The sequence below is a fragment of the Gavia stellata genome, chromosome 21 (genome assembly GCF_030936135.1).
Source record: "Gavia stellata isolate bGavSte3 chromosome 21, bGavSte3.hap2, whole genome shotgun sequence".
NCBI lineage: Eukaryota > Metazoa > Chordata > Aves > Gaviiformes > Gaviidae > Gavia > Gavia stellata.
In genome coordinates this window covers 6,825,906-6,845,800 of record NC_082614.1, presented here as the reverse complement: position 1 = coordinate 6,845,800, position 19,895 = coordinate 6,825,906, and the positions used below count along the sequence as shown (strand labels likewise).

At 42.4% G+C, this 19,895-nt stretch overlaps 1 protein-coding gene across 1 annotated transcript; it reads right to left on the bottom strand.

Moving 5' to 3' along the window:
- Positions 1-414: 414 nt before the first annotated feature.
- TOP3B (DNA topoisomerase III beta) lies at positions 415-15,147 on the bottom strand. The gene is made up of 17 exons (XM_009818579.2): positions 14,991-15,147; positions 14,099-14,230; positions 12,977-13,083; positions 11,468-11,542; positions 10,313-10,509; positions 9,711-9,867; positions 8,503-8,616; positions 7,530-7,620; positions 7,059-7,213; positions 6,731-6,836; positions 5,577-5,723; positions 4,688-4,861; positions 3,790-3,918; positions 3,385-3,534; positions 2,229-2,329; positions 1,786-1,987; positions 415-896 (listed from the first exon to the last, which is right to left on the bottom strand). Exons 1-17 carry the CDS (start codon positions 15,058-15,060, stop codon positions 415-417), a joined length of 2,589 nt encoding a protein of 862 aa, XP_009816881.1. The 5' UTR covers positions 15,061-15,147.
- Positions 15,148-19,895: the final 4,748 nt, after the last annotated feature.

The window sequence follows — 19,895 nt, the reverse complement described above, 5'->3', positions numbered from 1 at the left end:
GATGAAACAAGTCTCATTCCACACCTAAAACTACAGCAGCATAACACTGATCTAAATCAGCTCTTACATTCCTGGCACTTGTATTGCTGACAAAAGCCCCAGAAATGACAGAGAAAGGCAATGAAATTTTCCTCTTATCAGCCACAGGTAACAGTCTAGGTAGACTTCTTGAGTCTCCCTACTGTTTGTAAGCTCTACTTGGACCAATGAATTCCAACTAAAAGCTTAAAGGCTTACTCAGTTACTAACTGATCATCCAGAGGAATTTGCTTTGTGATTAAATCAAGGTGTACAACAATCTAAGGTGTTTAACTTTTCTAAGAACAGGAAAGCAGTGAAGATCAAAAATACTTAAAAATGAACTTAAAGGGAAACAATTTTTTGTAAGAAGTTTATTTTTCTGTTGTGTGGCCATTATACAAAGTAAGCAGCCAGAGCTGCCATTTTGTCCTTGGGTTTCTTTGGATTGAGTCTTCCTCCAGGCCTCCGGCCTTTACCTCTTCCTCGACCTTGCCTTTTTCCTTGCCCCCCACGGTGCATGGGGTGCCTCATGGCTGCGTGTTTCAGCTCCACCAGATCTTGAAACACAGGATCACAGAATATGCAGCCGGAATGCTGGGTCTCATCACCGGGTAAAGGAGATTTGGCTTTGTTAAAATCTACGTCCACAAGGGCTGCATCACACAAGTCGCAGGTCTCCGGTGACACTCGGACTTTGTGGGCATTCTCAAAGAAGTGCACAATCACATTGCATTTGTTGCATGCCATCTTCCACTTGGGACCTGACGTCGAGTCTAGCACCAGAACCCCATTCTCACATTCAACACACTGCCCAATTCCAAGCATGCTAAGAGAATGCTGGCACGTGGGGTGGGTGCATTCATTACAGCCCATTCCTGGTGGAAGAAGAGTAAAACCATACCACAAGGAACCCTTTATATCACTACCCACACTACCCAGTTTGGAGGAAGTGAGACACAGAAGTCAAAGACAGTTTAGTACACTAAAGATTTTCTAAATCACTAAAGAATGGAACCACTCCCCAAATGGCAACTTGCCTTTTCACAGAGTCAGAATAATCCCTTGCTCAAACATTTTTCTATAATGGCTTTCAGAATTACCAGACACTGCCATTGTACAGTACAGGCAGTTCAGACACATTACTGATGAAACCCAATTATGTTTTCAATTAAATGTATGGCTCCTAACTTACTGCTATTTTATAGTTGCACTATACACTGTTAGTAGAAGACATTTTTAATTACAAGACAGTAATAAAAAGATGCCAAAAAGCTCCTGATACTCAGAGCTTCAAAGCACTACTTTAAATAAGTTTCGGTCTCACAGTAACCAAACTAAATGCAACTTTTACCCCTCTTTATATCCATCAACAGCTTTTGATGCACCACCTATATCAGTATCAAACCACTCTCAAGACCTGGTCTTAGTCTATAGTCCTATCCATACCAAGCATACTTCAGTTTGCAAGGTGTCAGAATCTCAGTGTCTTTCACTGCATACTGAGTGTTACAAAGGTCACCTATTGTGCATGCATGTAAATTAGTTTCTTACTTCTTTTAGAAAGAAAAAAAAGTATTCAGAAATGAGTTACCTAAAATTCATGTCAAACTCACCGACCAGAATTTATTAGTTATCTGTAATCTAATTTGAACAGCACTTTATGCTAAGCAACACTGATTAAAAACTACTAAAAAGCACACTGTATAGACTGCACCTAATTTATTTCAAGTGAGGTTGATCCCTGGATGTTTACAGAATTCCTACCTTTTTTCATGTCCCTGAAGGGAGGATGGTTGTAACAGTATGGACACAGTGGGTAGCTTTTTCCTCTGGATCCAGACGACCACAGCACTAGCTCAAAGTCGTCTAGGGGGCAACGCAACTCTTTGTAGAGTTTGATGGTACCATTCTGTGGGAGACTGTAGGTGTCATCACAGTGAGAGCAGTGCAGACGACTCGGCTTGGCCTGGAAATATAATACAAACATCCTGAACAACTGTAGTGTCAATAGAGGATTTACTGCAAGTTTTGAACAACTGGGGCTGCTCTCTGGTTTGCTCCCCCTGGAAAAACTCCATCAGGCTTTTTCTTTTAGAAATGCACTCTTGACAACCACGCTTGAATCCAAATTCAATAATGGAAAAGAAGTTTCTACTCAATGCCCCCCAGCACATGAAATTTAAACTCCAAGCATGAGGTGAACTTACCTGAATATACTTCATAAAACGATGGCATTTACCACAGCGGGAAAGAGGTTTACCCGTGGCAGCTAAGGGTGAAAAAGACACTTCCATCAGCTCATCCATACCTGCGAAAAAGACAATCACAATTATGTTAGAATTCTAGTTCTTAAGAGGAAATCTTGCACAAAGTCATCTACAGGACCTGTGAAGAAAAAGCGGGAACGAAAATATTTGATTCACAATGCTCTTCCTTGTTTAGGAAGACTTTTTAAATATACAGTGTTTTGCAGTGAGCGTGCACAAACACACAAGGGTAAGTTGTGCTGGTTTTGGCTGGGATAGAGTTAATTTTCTCCATAGTAGTTAGTACAGGGCTATATTTTGGATTTGTGCTGAAAACAGTGTTGATAATATAGAGATGTTTTCTTCATTGTTGAGCAGTGCTTACACAGAGTCAAGGCCTTTTCTGCTTCTCACACCGCCCCACCAGCGAGTAGGCTGGGGGTTCACAAGAAGTTGGGAGGGGACACAGCCGGGACAGCTGACCCCAACTGACCAAAGGGATATTCCGTACCATATGACATCATGCTCAGCATATAAAGCTGAGGGAAGAAGGAGGAAGGGGGGGACATTCGGAGTGATGGTGCTTGTCTTCCCAAGTAACCGTTACGCGTGATGGAGCCCTGCTTTCCTGGAGATGGGTGAACACCTGCCTGCTCATGGGAAGTAGTGAATAAATTCCTTGTTTTGCTTTGCTTGCATGTGCAGCTTTTGCTTTACTTATTAAACTGTCTTTATCTCAACCCACGAGTTTTCTCACTTTTACTCTTCCGATTCTCTCCCCCATCCCGCTGGGGGTGGTGTGTGTGTGTGAGTGGCTGCATGGTGCTTAGTTGCCAGCTGGGGTTAAACCACAACAGAATTACTTCAGCTAGTCTGAAGTTTTTGAAAACTCCCCACTACACAGTCACAAACTAAATCTGAAGTAGAGTTTTGGAGCCATGATGCAGTCCAATTCCTTTCGAAGAGCAACTTAATTTGACTGGAAACTTCCAGTCCTGGAACACAACTTTTCAGTAACCCTAAACTTCTGAAAGGAACCTAATATATCAGTATTTTCCACTAGCATCTTTGCAACAATTAAGTAATTGTAGGGAACTCCACATGTAAAAAGTTTTACCTGCAATAGAATCCACAAAATAGTGAAATTTCCTTTTGAAAATGTCAAGGGTGTGCTCCAGGACCTGATGATAATTCGCTTTACCCAAAGCTATTAAGTTGAGTTGCTTCTCTACAGCACTGCGGATTGTAGGAAGAACCAATTCTGCATCTAACAGAAAACCAGAGACAACAGTAACAGAGAAGCAGCAATGAAAGATCAAAAAAAATGGGGGTAGGAAACTGTCCATACATAAACTGCCATCAAAATAAACAAACAAGTTTTAATTATTATAGTCTTTGGAATTAGTAACACTTTCCTATATGCATTATTTCAGACAGATATGCTACTTGTACAGTGACAACAGCCCTTGGCATACTGAAGGGAAAAGGTAAGAGCATGGAAAGGGAAGAGCATTTAACTGACCTATTTTGTAATAACCATGAACCAGAACAATGCCAAGGTTTGTAGGCTTCAGTCTCCGACCACTCTCCACTGTGACATAGTTCCGCTGGCAAATGTTGTTAATGTGGACTGGAATACTTGCATCAGTTCCTGCCACACAAAGGAAAACAATATACCCATCCTGAACAAAACAAAGTTTTCATCAAATTACTGATTTCTGACTTCTCTGGTTTTATGTCAAATTATAGTGCTCCTAAGACTGCTTAAAATTCAAATACCTTTTTACCATTACCCAACTTCCAGTGGATAAACTTCCCTCTCTAGTAACTCTTACGTCCTTTGCAGTTCTGAGAAGTCTAAAACATATGTTTTAACCTTAATTCCTTCATCTCTTCCAAGGAATTACTATTGGGAAGACACCTATTCTCGCAATCACTTATTCTGGAAAAACACAATGGAGTGAGAGACTATGTTTGTTTTGACTGGACAAATTTATGAAAATGCATCAAAGGAAAGAAGTCACATTAAAAAAAGAGAAGTAGAAAGCCGAAGCAAGCTGTAAAGGAAATAAGTCCTAAGAACTGCGATGTGCATTCTTCCACTCAACATCATCTCTTTCTGACAGAGAAGCGACAAGGATGCATTATGAAAGAGGATACTGCTTTGGCCAGAAACTAGCCATAAGGATAAGAAAGGAAAGGAATGTGGAGGAAGAGCCAATCTACCCTCTGCTAAGAGGCGCTACAGGCATTGTGGTTTGGGGGGGGGGGGGGGGGGGCGGGGAAGAGATCATTACGGTACCTATTCAAATGAATACTGAAAGGTCATTACCGACAGAGAGAGTTCAGAGAAGCAATTCAGACTCTCTAGACTATTGGTGGATGTATTACAGGATAATGTAAGTTAAGCAAGTTCCTACCAATGCCATGCTTTTCCATCAGAGTGATAAGTTCTGCTTCTGTCAGGTAATCAGGAGGACTGGTTTGCTTTTCCAGCAATTTTATTTCACCAATTGGAAAAAGATCTCCTTTCTCACAGTGGGGAAGGCTCTCTTCCAGTGGGATGCTGTGCCACGGCATAATTCCTGTGAACCCTGGAGGTAAAGAAACAAATAAACAAAAATAATGAGGGCTTATGTTCACAGCATTCAAAAAGCCAAAGGTATACATTTCTAATTTTAACATGGGCCACATTATACAGATCAAAGTTAAGAGGCTGTCTGCAATACCATGCAGAAAATATCTGAGGCTAGGAATACTGAGGCAATACAGTATCACAAGATGGTATCTCCTGCTACACTGCATCCAATCTATTTTGTATGTGACTTGAGTAAGGCTGATGTACAAAAAAAAGTAAATGCTTTCCTTGAATGAAAGGACAATGCCAGAATGGATGGGAAGAGTTTCTTAAAAAGGAAATACAAATAGTAAGTCATATTAATGTAATAAGGACTATTGGGCCAGCTTACCCTAAAAATCTCAGTGATGGTGCTACATCCATTTTACAGAGGCCCAAGAAAAAAAATCTGCCTTTGTGTAATTTAACCGTCAAAAGGCATTTGCTGTCTATAAAAAGACTGGTCTTCATATGGGCAAATGTGGCATTAAATCTTTGAGACTACTACATGAAAAATAAGTCTTTTTCTGTTGTAATTGAAGAATGGAAATGAAGACAAAGATTTAGTCCCTGGTCTTGATGTCTTCAAAATTGTACTTGCCCCCAAAGCTTCACTTTTATATCCATTCAATGTATTAATGGGAAAAAATCCCAAACCTGTAGCTAACTACATACTCCCTGATTTGTCTTACCTGGTGAAGTTACCACTTTTCCGATACAGGTAAAACGTTCAGGGCCAATACTGAAAGAAATGGTCGTTTGTAGGTACTTGCAATCAGCACTGACAGTGGCAATGAAATGCCTAGTTATATACTCATATAGTCGCCATCCATCTCCACCTGAGGATAAACAACATCTTACCCACAAAACCCAAATCCTGCAGCTCTGCATAAAATCCATGCTAAAAGGTACCAGATTTCCCCAGGTGTCACAGGAAAAACTGGTACCTAAAAGAAAATAACTTTCAAAAGTCCATCTCTTTAAAATTCCCTGCCTACAGTATCATCATTATCATACAGACATGAGCTGCGTGCAGATGCTCTTGGAGAAGGACTGCCAATTTAGCCAGCCCATCTCCCAATTCTGCAATGTGTTTGAATGAGAGGATAAAGTAGCAAAGTTTCCTTATTCACACTCTACAAATAGGAAATCGAATAGTCGAAAGGTTACACTGCTATGAACAGCTTCTAATTCTTAGTCCTGTGCTTTGCATATTTCATCTTGCTGTGTATATAAAGAAAAAAAAGAATCTTACAGAGCCATTCAGTACCCTGTACAATTACTCAAAATTTTAAAGCTTTTGTTTTTCTACCGGAGATTATTTCACTGATTCATGAAAATCAGAAGTTACCAGTTTTCTACAACAATCTTAGCTATTTCTAATAAACAATACATTCACTACACTTTCTTATAACCTTAAAAATCACAGTGTACAGAAAGTCACATGTTACATTTTCATATAAAACACACAAACCATAGAGACTAAATTAAAATGCAGTTAAAGTTTGACTTTCAAACACAAAAATACAATAAAATTTCAATACTTGGAAGCTACTATTTTGGTGCAAATTTCTCCTAGCAAAAGCAGGCATTAAGTTGTTAAGTTGGTTATTCCTCTTCCATAGCAGTACTATGGTCCCTATGATGAACTACTGAATAGCAGCCCACCTCTAAACTTCATTGACACCAGAAGTTTAAGTTAGGATAAAGATTGCTCTCTCTTCACTTCCTGCTATTCAAATAATTGTATTTTCTGTTGAAACCTCAGGGACTTTCAATCTGGCTCTATACCTCAAGGAACTAATTTCCTCGCATCGTGTTCCAACACTACTGAATGTGTCTATACCTAATTCTGCTTCTGTTGCAGCTCTCATTGGAGTGATGGGAGGATGGTCTCCTGCATCATGGCCTTTCCTTGGACGATTAATGCCTTCTGATAGCAATGCTTTTACCTGGGCGAAAGAAGAGAGAGAAAACAGGCTAGCTGAAGTGGATAACAGGTGTCTCTTAGCAGGTTAAGAAGCTTTTTAGATCAAATCCACGACAACGCAACATCCATAAATAAAAGCAATTACAGATATTTACTGTTTCTGAAGACCTATAGATCATAATAGACCAAGTAAGATATATTCTTAAACACAGACTGTTAGTACAGGTTTGCTTCATGTACTCACAGTTTCCGCCCAGTAAGGATTATTGGCTTGTTGTCTCAAACACCCTTTCAAGTCAAAGTTTTCTGGATAATGGGTAGTTTCTGTTCGAGGGTAGCTAATATAACCCTGAGTATAAAGACGCTCTGCTATTTGCATGGCATGTTGTGGACCCATTCCTAAGACGGGATAGAAGAGAACAAAAATCATCTACACATCACTGTGATTATGATTTGTTTGCTACATCTGAAAGTATACCTCATCAAAGCATTTACATAAATCATGGTTTGTCCTTTCCATAAGACTTTTGTCACCTTGATCTTACCCAACATTTCACTTTTGACAAGCTTTCTAAACTTGATCCTTGCCCCAAAATGATGTATTACAGGGACAAGAAGGTATCAATCTATGTTTGATATGTCCTTGATTATTTTGTCTGAGAAGCCAAAATATTTTGCTTTAAAACAGTGTGAAAATCTGAACTTTTACACATACCTAAAGCAGCACTGGCCACTCGTAGCATTTCTACCGTGTTCAGAGCCAGTGGTCTCTGCTTCACCTTCTCTTTTTTACTCACAGATTCTACCTAAAAAATAGCATTTTCCCAGTGAAAGTTTTGAAGTTTGGTAACTGGTAAATGTATAATTTCAATCATGCCTATAAACATGTAGCATACCTACCATTATCTATTCTTGTCATATGTTTTGTTTTCTTAAAACAGTAACCACCAATATTTATTTAATTCAGGAAATCTGACTGGAGATAATGTTACCAAATTCTAAAGTTACAGTCCTAAGGCCTGTAACTGTGAATGCAACAAGGTAGCTTATTGCTATCTTTACTTCCTATTTACCTCAGCAGCACGTACTTCCAGTGCTACAAGGATTTAGTGTTTATTCCAAGCAACGGTCCTAACTATAAGGATCCTGATTTTTAAAAGCTTCATGCAGTCTTTGAACCTTGATGGCTATAAGCACTTAAATCCAAACATATTGTCAAACAAGTATTGAACAAAGCAGAATTAAAAGCTAATTGGCTATAAAAACTGTACCATACACATGATTAAAAATTTAACTGTAGCAATATTGCCATATAAGTAATTAAATTGTGATTTATACAATGTCTCATGGGAAATAAGAGGTCTGCTTGGAGAGATCTGAGAGTTTCTTAGTAGGTTTAGTAATGAAGACTTCCTATCATGAGTGATGATCATTTCCAAAGTCAGTATTAAGAAGCAGCTTCTGCTGAGATGACCACACTACTGTAATATGAACTACAGTAAAAAAAAAATTTCTTTCCCTTTATTCTTATTTACACAAAGTTGAATGGAGTAAAAAACAAGATACAGATATTCTATACTCTTTTTTAACAAAGACAAAACAAAAAAACAATGTGCAGCAAATGAAATATTAAATGGTATTTCCTTATATGAAATATAGCTCTACTGACACTTAGTAAATATTATCACCTTTGCTTCTTTTGCCATCTTTGTTATATTCAGGAACATTTGAGCAATTTCACGATCAAACACCCTCACTCTATCCCAATCCAAAGTGAGAGAACTTTCTTTTTCAGGATTCACCTAATTGGACAAAAAAAAAAAAAAATTAATTCCCACCAACTCTATTACTAGAAGTGTGAGAATGCACATTTCCAACAATAATCCAACAAGCAAATCCTACTAATACCTGTACTAGGACACAAGTGCTCGAAACATGCAGTTGTACTCTTTGTCACAGCGGCTTTTGAGAAAGGAGGAGTACTTTGAGTTCCGGGGTCAGGGGGAATGACTGGAATTATTCCTGCAGTTAACTGAAATACTTTACTTATTTTTAGTGTTGTGAACAGTAAAGGCTGAAATGGGCAGAAATTCAAAGTTTACCATTTTGATTTAGCAAAATCAGTCATTTGTATTAAACTGTAACTAGGTCATGTTTTAAGTCCCACGTACAAAAATAAATGTGAAGCAACTAATACGAGATAGCACAAAACTCTCTGAAAACAGGCACCAACTATTTCCTACAACACACGAGACACATCAGAAATGAGATAATAGTAGACACCAGATTTCATCTTTTTTTTTATTTTAAAATCTAAAAATGGCAACTTTTTACCATCTATCCCTTATTCGTTTAAAAAATCCTTGTGATCATAAGCAGTAAAACCATGTTGGTTTGCTCTCAGAGCTTGGACAGCAGTGAGGCTATAAAACTGTGATAAGCTGCCAAAGTATTCAGAGGACTCAGTTGCCAATTAACACTATGAGCATTTTATTTGCTTTAAAATTCCAATACTCAGCAATGCCAATGTTTGTTGGCAGGCTAATTAATTCCTGGATTCAAATTAACAACACAGTCAGTCCAAGGACCCCAGGGAACAAAAGAAAACCATTTTAAGTAGCCTTTTTGGCTGAGTCTAACCTTAGATGGTTAGCACTAGAAATTCTTATAAGCAGCAGACAATAACCACTTTAACACAAAACTGACATCCTGGAATCTGTTCTCGAGAGAGTGGTGACACGCATGTGAACTGAATGAGAATGGGTGAGTAAAATGCAGGCATTGTGAATTCTTGTCAGCAGCTACAAATTTATAAATGAACCAAATGAAAACATAAATGTGTTTCTTTGGTAAAAATGCATGTTCCTCATATATAAACAAGTATTGTAAAACTTACTTTAGCTTGCAACACCCAGTAAGTCTCAGGCTTAAATGACTGGATTTTGTCATGCCTTTCAACACAGAATCCAAGTGTTGGGGTTTGACATGGCCCAAAGGAGATGAGGGAGCTGTCTAAATTCCCATATTTCCCCTGAAAATATTTAGTCTGAAACCTAAGAGAGGAAGAAAAACCCAAAAGAAACAGGAACAAGTACATTAATATCCTAATTCCCGTGAAAAGCAGAAGTTTTCATTAAATTAAATTATACACACAAATACGAGTAATCTGTTAAATCATTGAGGCATTAGGAAAAAAGCGTTCTGAGAAATATCGTCTCTTAAAGCTAATTAAGTCATAATTACTTTGCCTCACAGAATCCTGTTTATTCCCAAATAAAAATCTGAGAACACCATAAAATAAGAACATACCACAGCTACTGATAGTACTTTACCTAGCTCAGTTAAAGCCAGTACACAATTTTTTATTTATTTGTCTGTGCATAAAATTGTTCAGTTCGGTGCTGAGCAGAATTAGCCACTAGAGTTCCGAGGCATATTTTGTGGACAGAGCAGTATTCCTGAACCTTTCATAAAACTGTCTGTAATCTATGCTGTCACCTTGTAAACGCACAGCCAATTCTAAGATCCAGCTCCTGCCGGGCATCCACTGAAAGAGCTTCATTGCGATTGGGTTCTCCCAAGTGGTTCATGGCATTGCAGATGTCTGTGTCAGTAATAGAACTGAATTTAGCTCTATAAATCGTCCTTTCGGTGCTACGAGGTTTGTTCATAACAGGAAGAACAGCATCAAGAACCTGATGAAGATCAGAAGCATATGTTAAGAGTAATTGAAAGGTAAGGGCTTAAGTCAGTTTTTCTCTTTAAAGGGAAAAAAAAACCCAAACAAACAACACTCTCCACAAAATATTTACTGATATGTAACTACTTTCTTAATTCAGTAAGATGTCATGCCAACACACTAACTGATAAGCAAGAGCAGTATTTGTCTATCCACTCAGAAGTGTATTAAGAATTAGCAAAACTGAAGGATTTATTTATTAAACAGCAACTGCTGGAAGTGAAGCACTATTCTTAGCTAAGTGCAAAGAAATTCACCAGTGCAACTGAAACATCTTTTGGTGAATATGTATCAGTTTCTATCTGGGTTTATTCTACATATTGCCAGGGCCCAGTTATGATACAGCGATATTTAAAAAACTTAAAACAATTACTGGATAAAATGTGCTCCTTTAAACAAAAACCGAAAAGTACTCCTCATGTAGATTTCTGGGAATAGGATATTAAAAACACCCTATCTTGGCACACCAAAGTTTTAGTTCTATACCCAGTTCTATACTGTGCAGAGTCCACATTCCTGCGGTAAGCCTACACTTAAAAGCAGCCTCTATGCTCAAAAGTGTCTAATTGCTTAATGAACAAAAGATAATAGAGATCAAGTTTTATAAGGACAGAAAAATAACTACTCCAGCTGTGAAATACAGACCAATTCTCAAAGCACTGGTATGTTCAGACATTTAAGAGACCTTATTGTTCATCTCAGATGAGCAACAGCTATAAAATTGATTTATACTCTTTAACTGATATCTTAAGAGTTCAAAACCACATGAGTTTTTCCACCAAGACCCTCCATGCCTTTAAAATTTTATTCAACTGTTTGAATTTTGCTGTATATCCATAAAACAATATGCCGATAGCATTGTATGTCACAGACAAATATATTATGGTATTACGTCTTAAAAATGGAAATCTTACTTCAAAACAGATGTTTTCTCCTTCCTTATCACAATCCAACCACAAGACAATACAATCACAGCCTCTTCCCTCCACCTGTGAGAAAAATTAGCACAGTTCTTCAGCAATTAAAAAAAAGACCTACCTCCTCACTAACTGTATACTTTTTGTTTCTATTTTAAAGTACTAGAGATAATTTATTTGGTGCAAAAACGATTGGAAGAATATAGCAGAAGTGAAAAGAAGTCTGCAGGTACTTAAACAGTGGTTGAAGAGAAAAACAAGCTGTGCTTCATGGGACCAGAAGTCTGCCCACAAGATGCTCTTCTGCAGGACCTGAAAAAAAATCAGCATAGCTCTATAGCAGTGAAAGTCTCCTGAAAATGCCACAGTCTGTGTGTGCAGCCTTGGGCACAGTCCATTCCCCTTTCTGTGCCTTAATTTCCACATAATTAAAAAAAAAAAACACAACACAAAACCAGAAACACTTTCCTAGTTCATAAAGATACCACAAAGTCTAAATTTATCTGACAGAAATCAGTTTTACACCACATATACTTGCCTTTCCAAAAGTATTATTTAGTAAAAGCAACCAAGCTACCGCTTTTCTCTCAGAGGGGCACATGTGAAGAGTGAACAATAACCAACACAGACTTATTTTAAAGAAGGCATTTGCGGGCTATGCCTTGCGCTTGTTGATAGAAGCAAAACATGCATCCAACACTCCAATTTTGAGAAGCAGGATATCGACAGTCAAAAAACCTCACAAGGCAATGGCAAAAGTGAATTCAACAAGGCAAAGATTTCAGACAGTGTGAGAACCAGTGAAGTCAATAAAATAGATCTAACCTTGGCAAAAAGCTGCTTCCTGCAGGGAAGAAAATCCTTATTTAGGAATGCACTCGTTTCTCTTCAACCCTAGAAGAACTCTAGCATATTGTACAGCGTATTGCCAAACGCTACCCACTTTTGGGAAGCAGGTGAATAGACTTACCAAATCCAACATTCAACAACCTGCAGCGCGACAAATAGTGCATTCAGATGGCCTGTCAGATGGCCTGTCTGCCTCAGTACAGGGAAGATACATAACAAATGCTTTGAAGGACATGGAATATTCTGCCATTACCCTCCAAAAGAAAACTATCTGTGGTGAAGACAGACTGAACTTCTTACACTAGAGTGAAGATAACGGACCCACTCTAAGAGCTGGGATAGGGTTATACTTCTGGTTCTTAAATAAAGCTAGCTAACCTGTAAGAATTTATCTTCTTTTTTTTTAAAGCAAGGCTAATTCATAGCAAAATGCTACACTGCTCTTTCAAATTTATTAGCAATTCTTACTGCTTTCCAGAACCACAGAATCATTCCACCTATTTTTCTTGAAGGGATAAAAATATGTCTCATTGCTTCCTCCAACAGAGGAAGAATAGGAACAATGAATCCTTGAAGATGGAATAGGCTTCAGATGAAATAAAGAAAATGAATGCCAAGGGAAAAAATATATATCTCAAATCTTGTAAGAAAGAATACCTGTAAAAACTTCACCATGGTCAGTTTGGGATTAGCTTCTTTCTTTTCTGTGGGAGCTTTGCTAAAAAGTTCTGCTGGATCCACTTTGTCCCAGCTGTTATATTTTCCTAAAAAGCAGAAGTATATTAAGTAGAGCTCTAAATATGCATTCAAAAAAAACAGCCACCAACGAACAGCAAACAACATTACTTTGGAAAACACTTGGCTTCCAAGATTTGCCTCGAACACATCTTGCTTTACTGTGTATCAGGGGACCCCTTAGCATTATGTGAATTGCAGCTATAATTTTCTAATATATAAAGGAAAAAAATACTACACACCTTTCAGAAATTTTAACATGAGCTATTAAAACACATTCTGTTTGTACAATTAATCGATCAGGTGAAGGGGAGGGAGCTATTTTTCTTTGTTTTCACAGTGCACACAGAACGGGCACATTGCAGTCTGTTTTACTGCTTATTACTTACGGCCAGTTATGTCTCAGCCCTGCTATGCTACGGAGCATCCTGTATCACCTTCTCATATAAACACGTTTGTTCATTTCCATTTTTCTGAAATAACTGTTAGTAATATTGCTTAGCAATTACATTAAACTGTATCTCTTCAAAGCACTATGTAAATAACTCAAAATTTAGTCCTCATAAAACTTGCAAGGTCATTATCATTAGAAGAAATACAGTAGTCACATGACTAGTCCCACACTTCAAAGCAAGTTAGTGACAGGATTCCTTGCGCATTATCCTTACCATGTCTCTATTTTGCAGTATTATGCTACAATGCTTTAGAGAAGATCCCTTTGGACTCTGCACTCCTTAACCACCTTTCATCCAAAGTAGCAAAACACTTTTACAGGCTAGCAAATTGAGCCTCACCTCCCCTCATATTCCAGGGACATAATTCAGGCACAGAAAACAGAGTGGCATGCCCAAAGTCATGCAAGAAGTCAGCCAGAGAACTAGAAACAAAAATCAAGAACTGCTGACCACAAGTGATCTTTTCATCCTCCTTTCCTCTCTAGTTCTAACATTCTTCCTGAATTACTTCCACAATGAGTATTTTTCTATTAGAAGTCCTTGACGGCTTTACAAGCCATATCAGTTAAAACATTTTATGAACAAATACCTATGAAATCCAAAGTCATGACATGACCGCACACAGATGTCATCTTGAAATGGGCACTCTGTCCTATAAACGAACCAGTGTACTCGTGCACAGAGCATGCACCATTCAGTCCCTTGCGAGATGACATGTTTCCTGTGAAAATAAGATCATAACTATGAACAGGATAAAAACCCCTATTGAAATAACAGTTATTTAGTGTGAAATGACATCCCTCTTTTCTTAGATCTTACAGCTAGGCTCTTCCTGATCACAAAATTCTACTCATTGATCAAGTTTTTATTTCAGTTAACTATCACTTCAGACCTTTTTTAAAGCGTGTTTCATTTTAAATTGAAACTATCCATTATCTCCTCCATCCTTTCCCTCCCACCAGGATATCGTTATGAAAATACAGCTAGTTTTCCAGACCAGTACAGTTATAATCAACTCATTCTGTTTTCCACGCGATTTATAAAATATTTACTATAGCTTCAAAAATCTCAGAACAGCAATTTGCTACCTGATAGGCACTTTCTAAAAACCATATGCACTAACACACACTCCAGCTACATAAAATATCAAACCCAGATTCTTTTATTCTTGAATTGAATAGGCATCAGCACATAAAAATAACCAGGACGTGAAGTACCACCCGGTTATTTAATGAACTGCAACCTGTCCTAAGCCACCATTCCCAGGTGGCAGCTGCCCCAAGACAACCAAGTAACTGACCGGGGTGTTTCTGAACGTTACTTCACCCACAGCAAAATGTGGTAAACTCCGCATCACGCAGTTTGCCTCCAGGCAACTAACAGGTATCTACTCAGCTGGGTTGTGCACTCCAGAGCACTTCAACTCTGCCGCTGGCAGAACACCAAGCAGAACGACTGCACCCACGTGCTTTTTCTCCTACCTCTTGAGAGGATCTTGGCAATGGACTGAGCCAGAGAAGGCTTCTCCGCGACCATTAAAACTGTCTTCATTTTCAGGTGATGAGACGCAAGGTGCCACAGGGCTTAATGGTTCGGTCTGGGTATACTGGAGACCACGGCACCCAGCTCACGAGCGAAAGCCAGTCCTCAGCCTGAAGAGAGCATAAAACAGGCTTACCGCAAAACCACTTCCAGTAAAAAATCACTATGAGAACTAGAAAGACAGTGACAGATTCGGCAGCTCCTCGCGGGCCCTCCCTCCCCTCAGCGCTTCGCAGCTCCCGGTGCCCGGGCCCGCCGCTCCGCCAGACCTTGGCCGAGAAGCCCGGAGGGGTGGAGAGGCGGCCCGCAGCCGGGGAACCGCTTCGATCGGAGGTTTAAATAACAGCCGGGGCCTGCCGGCAGAGAGAGGCCGAGAGAGGCCGCGCCGCCGCCCGCCCTGTCCCAGCGCTCCCTGAGGGGCGAGGGAGCTGCCCGGCGCGCTGAGGGAAAGCGAGGAGCGCCGCCCGCCCCAGCCCCAGCCCCAGCCCCAGCGCCGCTCCCCTCCGCTCCGCACCTCAGCAGGCGGCCATGGCCCCCGCTTGCACTGCCGGGTCACGGAACCGGAAGGCGCGGGCGGGCGGCACCGCCCCGGCTGAAGCGGCGCGGGCGGGCGCGGTGTCCCCACCCGCCTCCGCCGGCCACCGCCTCGGCCCCGCCCCTCCGCGGGGAGCGCGCGACCCTCCGCCACCCGGCGCCGGCGGCCCCCTGCGCGAGCGCCCCCTGGCGACGCGGGGGAATGGCGGGGGCGGGAGGGGCAGCGGGCGGGGTGCGCGTCTCACACATGGCTTTTTAATTGGGAGGGCTGTAACGAAGCCGAAGCTCACGGTAGGAATTGGTACGAGATACGGAAGCGAACACCAGAACAGCAGAAAAATGTACCGCCACCGTGTCCTCCCGAAGGCCCGTGCACAAAGCTCTGCACTGGGTCCATTTCGTACTCACCGCCCCACGTCAGCCCAGCTGCGCACGGACTTCTCGCTTCAAGTTTGGTCATTATCATCAAGGTGCACACAAAACAGATATAATCAAACTTCTCTAAGGAAATCCGCGCACACCGATTGTCTCTGCTCTATCCAAGCAACTCAAGTTACAGCAATGCTCCTGTGCACGGTCCGTAATTCAGTTTCTAGTTTCCGTAGACTTAAAACAGTATAAGTAGTCTCTGCCACTAACAGCATCTCCTTCAATGCAAAGAAATTTGTCCTAGGTGTGTTCGGAGCAGCTGATTCCCTCGTACCCAGATGAGGTAATGCAAATAATATTGATTTTGGAATTATTCTGGAAAAAGTGCATTTTTTGCACATTAAATTTTAGTTGAATGTTGATTTCTCACTTAGGCAGAAAGAAGGGAAAGGAGAGCGGGAAGGGAAGGCCCAGGCTGAAGCGCACCCTTCCCTCACCCCACATTTCCCCTGGAGGAGGCGAGGGCTGCCCCCCCCGGGTCCTGCCCCCCCCCCGGGTCCTGCCCCCCCCGGGTCCTGCCCCCCCCCCGGGTCCTGCCCCCCCCGGGTCCTGCCCCCGGGGCCGCAGCTCCTTGTGCCGCTGCTCCCCGGGAGGCCGGGCCCTGCTAAGGAGGTTTTGCCAGCGCATCGGGGCAGTTCCCAACCTCTCCTGCAGCCTTCGACTCTTCCACACGCCCTGAAATGTTTCTGTCAAGGAAGGCTCTGAGGGGGGAAGCCCCAAGTTGATGAGTTTTATAAGCCCTTTGTGGAGGAGCTCAGCAATTTGTTTTTACCCCCGTGGTGTGTGTGCACTGAACATTGCCCATGTCTACAGTGCTTCTTTTCCAAGAGCTGCTCAGTACCATACAAACCCAAAGAGAAAAGATTGGGAAGCAGCCGGGATCAGGATGCATATCAACCTCGCGCTGTCTGGAATAAAAAGAACTAATTCACCCTCCATTAGATTAGTAGACAATTAATAGATATTAGAGTTGCCAATGAAAGAAAAATCAAAACGAACCCAGGGCTTTTAATTCTTTGGCAATACTGAAGTTAGAACTTGTTCAAACAAATGTGTTCTGCTGTTTCAATGCCCGGCTCCCTTTGACATCTGGAGAACATCTGGAGCAATCAGGACGCACGTTAAAACCGAGTCTTCAGATATGTCAGATAGAGACATATTTTTCAATTTCCTCTAGCAGAAGCTCTCTCCAAAATCCAGCCTTTCGGTTCTTTTTGAGCGCGCGATGCAACACGCGGAATCGGACCTGCACTTGCCTGTGAAAGCGCAGCCAGCTCTCTCCGACCGGCAGCTGGGGCGCTCCGGGCACTGGGAGCCCCCGTGTACCGCTCCGCCGGTACGGACGCGCGTGCGGCCGGTCCGCTGGGCCACGGGAAGACTCCCCCAGCCCGGAGGAACCCCCGCTCACCGGACAGCCCACGCACGCCAGCCCGCCTTGGCCTAACCCACGGAGCACGTTGGGACATCCGGTCACGACAGTCGCTTCGAAGCGCTCGCAACCAGGAGAGGGCAGTTTTGGAAAGCCCTTTGCAGCCGGCAACGCCTCACCCCTTTTCCCGTCCTCCGGCGCGGAGCCGCGCCGGCCCCGCCGCGGCCGCAGGGACCCGCTCTCCCCGCCGGGCGGGGCGGGGGCGCCGCAGCGGGGGCGCGGCCCTCGGGCTGGGCTGGGCCGGCGCCGGCAGCGCGGGCCGCCGCTAGAGGGCGCCGCGGCCGCGGGAGCCGCCGCCGCGGGGGCCCCCGGGCGGGCGGGAGGCGGGAGCGGGCGGCGGCGCTTCGCGGGACGCGGGGTTCACCCGCTGTCCGTCGCCTTCTCTGGCGCGGCAGCGGGCTGCGGCTCAGGACGTCGGAATTTCACTTCGCTCCAGGTTGCAGTGTATTTTCCCCGGGAAGCGGCTCCCGCCCGGGAGAGCCCGGGGAGCCCGGCTCCCACCGCGACCTCCTCTCGTAGGGCTCTTCTCCTCCGTGTGTTACCGCTGTTTCAGGGTTGGCCGCCCCTTCTTTAGAAGCACTTCTCACCGTGCTGAGGAGGCTCCAAAAATTATCTTGCCCGACCCCACCGCCCCTGCAGCGAGCAGCCGGGCCTGGGAGGCTCTTCATTCCCACCGGGAGAAACTCCGGGGACAAGAGGCCGTGTTTGCCAAGACACCAGTTACCCACAGAGCTGGGGCAGGCTTCACCCAGGACTACCGACATCCCCGTCCTTTACTTTTTCAGCCCTGGCTGATGTTTCTTCGTTTTTCTTCTGAAGAGCGGAAGGCCATAAACACAGCTCTCTAGCTCTGTGAATGGGGCAGGGTAATAAAAAGCCCAAAGCAAGCAGCCTCTCCTACGGTTTTCTCAGAGAAAACCAAGTTTTCTTTCTAGGTGCAAATCATTAGCTAGATTTTGTTTCACACTGACTTGGTAAGCCCATCAAATTAAGAAAGCGGCAGCTCTGGGTAAGCACTTGGCACACTGAGGACACTTCGACCTGACTGGTCCTGCTGCCTGTGGAACCCTGATTTTTTCAACACCGTTTGTGCACCAGGTCATTTCAGCGGAGGGTTATTTAGGTAGGCAAAGCTCTCACCCTGACTGAGATGTCCATGGCTCGCTTCTCCAGCAGAAGAGCTTACGCAGTGGTTAGAGCCTTGGACCTCCTCGTTCTACCGCTGGTTCGCTTTGGTAACTAACGCCTTGGTACCTCCTCTCACCTCCAGAACTCGAGTAGCAACTTCCCTCCTCAGGGATGTTTTACAGATCTGTATGTGTAGACCCCATTTTAAAAGCAAGATAGAAAAAGCTACAGAAATATAAACTATTGTAGGGAGCATGATCATTCCTGCTTCGTTTCCCTGGTCTCATTCTTGACCTTAGAGTAACTTTTTCCTGTTTGTTTCCAAACACACTTGAAAAGATTGCCATGAAACTAATAAGTATTGACAGGAGGGTCAGGCAGGCAGAAACACATCTGGAAGGATGCCACAGACATTAGAAATTATGAAAATGCAGGTCAAATTATTAAAATAGTTTTTTCCTTTTTTCTTTCCTTTTTTTTTTTTTTAAACTAAGTAAGAACTATGAGGCCACAAAAATGTGCCTGAAATCTTGACTACAAATCTGGGCTCCAGATACTTCAGTGCTGGGAAGCAGGAGACAGAGTCTACCACATACAGAGAAACAACAACACTTGAAGTGCTTTGTGCGGGAGTGAAAGTTATGCTTGTGTCCCTTATAAGAAATTTTTAAAAATAATATTTGAACAATAGAAGGGAGAGAAGAGGGTGAATGCTGATGAAACAGGATATTATTAGTTGCTGGGACATACGCATACATGACACATGAATTATCATTGATCTTGGCTCTGTTTTCCCCTTAAGTGGTAGCCTTTTATTCAAAGGAAAACACAAAAGCCAACAGATAACCAAAGCTCTGTGTTAGAAAACATCCAGGCTTCAGTCCCATATATATCCTACGTACATCTGCCAATTAGTACAATACTGCTTAGAAACAAAGGCTCACCTGCTAAAATGAGGGGAGGGAATATCAGAATAAAGAGACTGTGAAGTTAAAGCACCCATTTATCATATGCAGCATTTCTTCTCACTTTAAGGCCACCTTAAATTGAAGAAAAGATGTGGAAGGAATCTGTGTGAATGGGAGTGGATCCACAGGGATGGAAGGACAGAAACTAAACACATGCATTTTGTTCAGGTTTTGTCTTGCACCAGCTGCAGTATAATCCAGCCCAGTTTTAGCATTGACAATAATCCATAATCCAGGTAAGACAACACAGTGCCTCTCTAAATGCAGTCTGTAATAACAAAAAAAAAAGGCAGAAAGAAACCCAAAGGCAACATGATGGTGACCATTTCAAACCCATGCCTCCACATGTATGTAAT

What these genes read in the sequence shown, in the direction of transcription:
- TOP3B (XM_009818579.2), bottom strand. Translation starts at nt 15,060, where the DNA reads ATGAAGACAGTTTTAATGGTCGCGGAGAAGCCTTCTCTGGCTCAGTCC. An exon ending in CATGACTTTGGATTTCATAG is followed by an intron (nt 13,084 to 14,098) that starts GTATTTGTTCAT and finishes TCTGCTTTTTAG; the next exon opens with GAAAATATAACAGCTGGGAC. An exon ending in AGATGGCAAAAGAAGCAAAG is followed by an intron (nt 7,621 to 8,502) that starts GTGATAATATTT and finishes GCTATTTTTTAG; the next exon opens with GTAGAATCTGTGAGTAAAAA.